This window comes from Brachyhypopomus gauderio, unplaced genomic scaffold (genome assembly GCF_052324685.1).
Source record: "Brachyhypopomus gauderio isolate BG-103 unplaced genomic scaffold, BGAUD_0.2 sc209, whole genome shotgun sequence".
In the NCBI taxonomy this organism is placed as follows: Eukaryota; Metazoa; Chordata; class Actinopteri; order Gymnotiformes; family Hypopomidae; genus Brachyhypopomus; species Brachyhypopomus gauderio.
In genome coordinates this window covers 160,001-167,500 of record NW_027507030.1, presented here as the reverse complement: position 1 = coordinate 167,500, position 7,500 = coordinate 160,001, and the positions used below count along the sequence as shown (strand labels likewise).

Here is a 7,500-nt window from a genome sequence, read left to right as displayed (position 1 = left end):
GAGTGGGTGGGTGGGTGGGTGAATGGGTGGGTGGATGGGTGAGTGAGTGGGTGAATGGGTGGATGAATGGGTGAGTGGGTGGGTGGGTGGGTGAGTGGGTGGGTGAATGGGTGGGTGGGTGGGTGAATGGGTGGATGAATGGGTGAGTGGGTGGGTGGGTGGGTGAGTGGGTGGGTGAATGGGTGAATGGGTGGGTGAATGGGTGAGTGAATGGGTGGGTGGATGGGTGGGTGGGTGAGTTGAGTGGGTGAGTGAGTGAATGGGTGAGTGGGTGGGTGAATGGATGGGTGAATGGGTGAGTGAGTGGGTGGGTGGATGGGTGAGTGGGTGAGTTGAGTGGGTGAGTGAGTGGGTGAGTGGGTGGGTGAGTGAGTGAGTGGGTGAGTTGAGTGGGTGAGTGAGTGGGTGAGTTGAGTGGGTGAGTGAGTGAGTGAGTGAGTGAGTGGGTGGGTGAGTTGAATGGGTGAGTTGAGTGGGTGAGTGAGTGGGTGGGTGGGTGAGTGGGTGAGTGGGCGGGTGAGTTGAGTGAGTGAGTGAGTGAGTGAGTGAGTGAGTGAGTGAGTGAGTGGGTGAGTGAGTGGGTGAGTGGATGGGTGAGTGGGTGAGTTGAGTGGGTGAGTTGAGTGGGTGAGTGAGTGGGTGAGTTGAGTGGGTGAGTGAGTGAGTGAGTGAGTGGGTGGGTGAGTTGAATGGGTGAGTTGAGTGGGTGGGTGGGTGAGTGGGTGAGTGGGCGGGTGAGTTGAGTGGGTGAGTTGAGTGAGTGAGTGAGTGAGTGAGTGAGTGAGTGGGTGGGTGAGTTGAGTGGGTGAGTGAGTGGGTGGGTGGGTGAGTGGGTGAGTTGAGTGGGTGAGTTGAGTGGGTGAGTTGAGTGGGTGAGTGAGTGGGTGGGTGGGTGAGTGGGTGAGTGGGCGGGTGAGTTGAGTGGGTGAGTTGAGTGAGTGAGTGAGTGAGTGAGTGAGTGAGTGGGTGGGTGAGTTGAGTGGGTGAGTGAGTGGGTGGGTGGGTGAGTGGGTGAGTTGAGTGGGTGAGTGAGTGAGTGGGTGAGTGAGTGGGTGGGTGGGTGAGTGGGTGAGTTGAGTGGGTGAGTTAAGTGGGTGAGTGAGTGGGTGATTAGGTGAGCCTATGGTAGAAGTGAAAGCTAGCTATTAAGAGAGTGTGAATTTCCTCTAGTTGCAGTGGATGAATAGGCAGGGAGGTAACACTAGTCTGATTTCATTTCCCCTGGGAGCGAGACAGACGTGTGTGTGTAGTAATCTGGGAGACTAGTGTCTCACTACCATTGACTTGGAATGCAGTGGTACGGCAGCAACTCCGGCTGGGCCAGTGAAACTGTGAATAGGCTGAAAGGATCTGTGTGTAGATTTATCCTCACAGTGTAGGGAGGGTAGGGAGCTCCACTATCACTGTAGACCCCCCTCACCCTCTCCCCTTCTCTCTCTCTCTCTCTCAATTCAATTCAATTCAATAAGCTTTATTGGCATGACCATATTCAGTTATAGTATTGCCAAAGCAGTGTTATCATTCAACATGAATAACTCATTGAAAATTATGAACAATTCTAATTATGATGAACTTGAACATGAATTTAAAGTTGAAGAAGTGAAAAGAAAGGAAAGCAAATAAATAACAAATGTAGGAGAAAAAAATAAATAAATAGATCAACATAAATCAGTGTGTTTACAAACAGGGTATGTGTGTGTGCGTTTGTGTGTGTATGTGTGTGTTTGTACGTGTGTGTGTGTGTGTGTGTGCTACTCACTGTCCCTCATGTTATGTAAGGTATATACATATCTCCCCGCTAAAGTGCTGCTTTCTTTCTTTTCTCCCAGGAGGATGGGGAGTTTGTCATTATTAGATAGGGACTTAAAGTTGGGGTGAATCAGCTCAAATTTTGTGAAGTACATAAGACGTATTTGTTGAAAAGTTTCACATTCAGTGAGGAAGTGCAGCTCTGTCTCTATAGTTACACTTTTACACTGTTGGCAGAGTCTCTGCTCTCTGGGCAGCCATGATTTCTTGTATCGGCCGGTCTCGATGTTCACTAAGCCGGCTATGTTCACTAAGTCTGTACTTTGTCAACGTGGTTCTGTGTTTAGTATCAGTCACTGTAAGCAGGTAGTCTGCTACAGTGTACTGTCGTTTTAGGGCCAGATAGCACTGCATTTTGTTTTGTGCTTGTGTTTGTGCGTTCCAATGCGTGATGTAGTTTTGTTTTTGAAGTGTTATAATTTGGTTTGGCCTGATTGATTGTATTCCAGTCTGGTCCTGATGTGGAACAGTGTTAGTGTTGGTTAGTGTCAGGACCAGCTGTGTGAGGGGACTCTTCTCTCTGTTCAGCTCTTGGCATTGCAGGGCTTTGTAGTGGTAGGAGTGGGAGTCACTGTTTTTAACATGTAGCCAATATTTGATACTCCTTTTTTGAATTTTGAGTAATAGTGGGAATTGGCCTAATTCAGCTCTACAGGCATTATTTGTTGTCTTCCTGTGAACGTGCAGAATACTTTTACAAAATTCTGAGTGCATTATTTCAATTGGGTGTCTGTTCCATTGTTCAAAATTGTGGTTTACGAGTGGCCCCCACACCTCACTACTATACAATAGAATTGGTTCTATGACGGACTGGAATATTTTTAGCCAAATTTGAATTGGTATTTGAATTTGAATTTGCCGTTTGATTGCATAGAATGCCCTGCGTGCTTTCTCTCTTTCTCTTTCTCTCTCTCTCTCTCTCTCTCTCTCCACCCTCACCCTTTTCCCTTCTCTCTCTCTCTCTCTCTCTCTCTCCACCCTCACCCTTTTCCCTTCTCTCTCTCTCTCTCCACCCTCACCCTTTTCCCTTCTCTCTCTCTCTCTCTCCACCCTCACCCTTTTCCCTTCTCTCTCTCTCTCTCTCTCTCTCTCTCTCTCTCTCTCTCTCCACCCTCACCCTTTTCCCTTCTCTCTCTCTCTGTCTCTCTCTCTCTCTGTGTCTCTCTCTCTCCCCTCACCCTCTCCCCTTCTCTCTCACCCTCTCCCCTTCTCTCTCTCTCTCTCCACCCTCACCCTTTTTCCTTCTCTCTCTCCCTGTCTCTCTCTCTCTCATTCTCTCTCTCTGTGTCTCTCTCTCTCCCCTCACCCTCTCCCCTTCTCTCTCTCTATCCACCCTCACCCTCTCCCCTTCTCTCTCACCCTCTCCCCTTCTCTCTCTCTCTCTCTCTCTCTCTCTCTCCACCCTCACCCTTTTCCTTCTCTCTCTCCCTGTCTCTCTCTCTCTCATTCTCTCTCTCTCTGTGTCTCTCTCTCTCTCCTCACCCTCTCCCCCTCTCTCTCTCTCTGTGTCTCTCTCTCTCCCCTCACCCTCTCCCCTTCTCTCTCTCTCTCTCTCTCTCTCTCTCTCTCCAACACCTCTGTTTTCACATGGCAACTGCAGTTTCACCTTTTAGGCTTTTCTCAGTTCGGCTCAAACTGCCACTATAAAACATGACACTGCCACTCAAGCTGGTATCCATGACGACCATGTAACCATGGTGCTCTCGAGAGAAACGTAATTCCTGGAGTTCTTGAATTTGATTGGTGGTAGCGCCAGCACTCCTGGCCTGTATTTTTAGTTGTGTTCTGATGAATTCACTGTGGTAACGGCTGTAGTATGAACTGACGGAGATGATGTGTTTTTGTTGGGGTGTGCAGAGAGAGATGGTGTACACCTCCCGTGAGTCTTCACCCACCCGCCGGCTGAACACCCTGCCCTCCTCCACCTCCTCCACCTCCTCCGGCTCGCCCGCACGCTCCCGCCTCTCCTACGCCAGTGGGCGCCCGCCCTCCTTCTCAGGACAGGGCCACGCCCACTCGCAGGGCTCCCAGCACGGTCACCACGGCTCCTCCCACGGCCCAGGCTCCGCCCTCACCGCCTCCCCCTCCGCCATCCTGGAGCGGCGTGACGTCAAGCCTGACGAGGAGGTGGCGGGGAAGGGTGTGGTCCTGCTGAAGGCGGAGGGCCTGTACGCCGACCCCTACGGCCTGGTCCACGAGGGCCGGCTCAGCGTGGCCTCTACCGGCGACCCGTTTGGGTTCCCGGCGCCGGCGGGCCTGTACCGGCGTGGCTCGGTGCGATCGCTAAGCACGTACTCGGCGGCCGCACTGCAGGCCGATCTGGAGGAGCCGCTCTACAAACCTGGGGCGGGGCTGTACTCGGACGGCTATGGCCCCGCCTCCACGCTGGGCTTCCGCCTGCCGCCCTCGTCCCCACAGAAAGTTCCGGACGTGCAGCTGCGCGACAGGGACTCGTACTCGAACACGCCCAGCCGCGGCTCGCCCGTCCGGCAGAGTTTCCGCAAGGACTCCGCCTCGTCGTCTGTGTTCATCGAGAGCCCCAAGTCCCGGCCGGGCTCCAGCTCCGAGCCACTAGGGGGCGACATGGGCAGAGGGGCACCTGGATTTGGGTCAGCACTGGTGGGGAGTGAGACAGACACGAGGTAAGGCTTATGGAATTCTTGTGTGTGTGTGTGTGTGTGTGTGTGTGTGTGTGTGTGTGTGTGTGTGTGTGTGTGTGTGTGTGAGAGAGAGGAAAAAGTGGTGGTATGTGTATCTGTGTGTGTGTTTGTGTGTCTACCAATGAAGGAGGGAAGACGGTTTTCGAGTGTGTGTCCATCTGGTTGTATATGTGCATATGTCAGTATGGTTTTGTGTGTTCATATGTGTATGTATAAGTGTCTTTATATGTAAACGTATATCTGTGTGATTGAATATGTGGACATACAGTAAATATGCGTATATATACCCTGTATATTCTGTGTGTGTGTGTGTGTGTGTGTGTGTGTGTGTGTGTGTGTGTGTGTGTGTGTGTGTGTGTGTGTGTATGTGTGTGTGTGTATGTGTGTGTGTGTGTGTGTGTGTGTGCTCATGGTTTGCTTTGCTAGCAGGGATCGTATGGAGGCGATGGAGAAGCAGATCGCCAGTCTCACTGGCTTAGTCCAGAGTGTTCTAACTAGAGCTCCAGACAGTGACAGCACGTAAGGTTTCCACACACACACACACACACACACACACACACACACACACACACACACACACACACACACACACACACACACACACACACACACACTCAATGAGAACAAGGCAGAAACTGTATCTGCTGCATGTTTTAAAACAGTGTTAGCCTCATCAGATGTCCTTACAAAGAAATCGGACTATTTAGCACAAGTCGTACATGTATCCACCAGAAACTGTCTGTGTCTCCGCCTCCACACCCATACTGCAGTGTGGGGCAACCTTAACTCCGCCTCTACTCCCATACTGCAGTGTGGGGCTACCTTAACTCCGCCTCCACACCCATACTGCAGTGTGGGGCTACCTTAACTCCGCCTCCACACCCATACAGCAGTGTGGGGCTACCTTAACTCCGCCTCTACTCCCATACAGCAGTGTGGGGCTACCTTAACTCCGCCTCTACTCCCATACAGCAGTGTGGGGCTACCTTAACTCCGCCTCTACTCCCATACAGCAGTGTGGGGCTACCTTAACTCCGCCTCCACACCCATACTGCAGTGTGGGGCAACCTTAACTCCGTCTCTACTCCCATACAGCAGTGTGGGGCTACCTTAACTCCGCCTCCACACCCATACTGCAGTGTGGGGCTACCTTAACTCCGCCTCCACACCCATACTGCAGTGTGGGGCTACCTTAACTCCGCCTCCACACACATACTGCAGTGTGGGGCAACCTTAACTCCGCCTCTACTCCCATACAGCAGTGTGGGGCTACCTTAACTCCACCTCCACACCCATACAGCAGTGTGGGGCTACCTTAACTCCGCCTCCACACCCATACAGCAGTGTGGGGCTACCTTAACTCCGCCTCCACACCAATACTGCAGTGTGGGGCTACCTTAACTCCACCTCCACACCCATACAGCAGTGTGGGGCTACCTTAACTCCGCCTCCATTCCCATGCACCACTGTGGGTCGACTTTAACCCCACCCCCACTCCCATACAGCACTGCTGTTCTGTGTGACCCGCTGTGATTTCTGCCTTCACGTTTGTGTGTGGTCAGCCATTGTACACATCCCACTGCTTCTCCTGCACGGGCTTTGTGACTCCGCCCACTGTAGCCCCGCCTCCCTGAGCAGGTGTGTTGGGCTCACCATCTGTGACCTGTGTGTTGTGGCATCTCTGACCCCCCTGTGTCCCTTTCACCTTGGTGTGTGTGTATGTGTGTATTTGTGTTGATGGACAGATGGGTTCATTCATAACAGAGCCATCAGAACTAGTACTGATGAAACAGAGGACATTGACCAACGCAGAGCATATATACAGTGCTGCTTGAACGTTTGTCAACTTTAGATTTTTCTGTTGTTTTACCATGATTCTCTTATTTTATCATCGGCACTTTTTCTATATGAAATGTCAGGTTAATGTTCATCAATTCCATTTACTTGTTTGGAGGGAAATGTGTGAGTTGCCAGCAGATCACATGAGACCATCTGCATGAGACCATCTTCAAAAGATTGCAGCTCCATCCATCCACTGCAAGATAAACCATTTACAAATTCAATGCACTCAGCATCACTGCAACTCTGCCCAATGGACGACCATCAAAACCTAGACCAAGAAGTACAAGCTAAATAATAGTTCAGGTAAAGGCCAACCCACACATCACATCCAGAGAGTTGCAGACCTTTCTGGCAGCCTCTGGGATAAATGTACATGCATCTACAATCAGGCTAAAATCCAATATGCCGTTCATGGGAGAGTTCCTAGAAAGAAGCATTTGCTCTCAAGAAAGAACAAAGTGGAAATATGAAGGTCTGGGCCTGCTTTTCTGCTTCTGTACCTGGACAACTCCATAATAACCAGTGAACCATCAGCTCCCAGGCCTATCATCTAATTCTTGACCAGAATCTCCAGCCATCAGTCAGGTAGTTGACGCTGGTGCGGAAATGGATTATGCAACAGGACAATGGATTATGCTACGACCCAAAGCATTCCAGCAAAACTTGGCTTAAAAAAATGGCTTTAAAAAGACGTTTTGCACTCTGGATTGGCCAACCTCAATCCCACAGAATATACGGTGGCAAGAACTGAAGTGCTTGGTACATGCCAGATGTCTCTCCAACTTCTGGAGTTCTGCAAGGAGGAGTGGGTGAAAATCCTCAAAAGCAATGTGAGACACTCGTTTGTAGTTACAGAAGACTTTTGGTTGAAGTAATGGCTGCAAAAGGAGGTGCCACACGCTGCTAACTAAGAGTTCACATACGTTTGCACTTGGCAGATTTTCAGTTTCTTGAGACAAATTATTTTTGTTGAATATATAATGAAAATATATCTTTTTATCTGTGTCACTTATTTGGAAAGTCCGCTTTACAAATAGAGATTTGGATCTTGTGGAATATTTTAATTTATATTTATAAAACAATGACTACAGGTGGTTCACAAACTTTCAAGTAGCACTATATATATATATATATATATATATATATATATATATATATATATATATATATATATATATATATAGAGAGA

At 49.8% G+C, this 7,500-nt stretch overlaps 1 protein-coding gene across 19 annotated transcripts in view; it reads left to right on the top strand.

Annotated features, from left to right (window-relative positions):
- The window catches only part of srcin1a (SRC kinase signaling inhibitor 1a), a 53,758-nt gene that overhangs the window by 26,752 nt on the left and 19,506 nt on the right, over positions 1-7,500 (top strand). For 14 of the 19 annotated variants that reach the window (XM_076995487.1, XM_076995497.1, XM_076995485.1 and 11 more), the window contains 2 exons: positions 3,667-4,451; positions 4,896-4,988. In XM_076995487.1, the coding sequence (XP_076851602.1) occupies positions 3,667-4,451; positions 4,896-4,988 (878 nt within the window). The remainder of the gene's footprint in view (positions 1-3,666; positions 4,452-4,895; positions 4,989-7,500) is intronic. The other 5 variants (XM_076995486.1, XM_076995478.1, XM_076995495.1 and 2 more) reach the window with 1 other exon arrangement.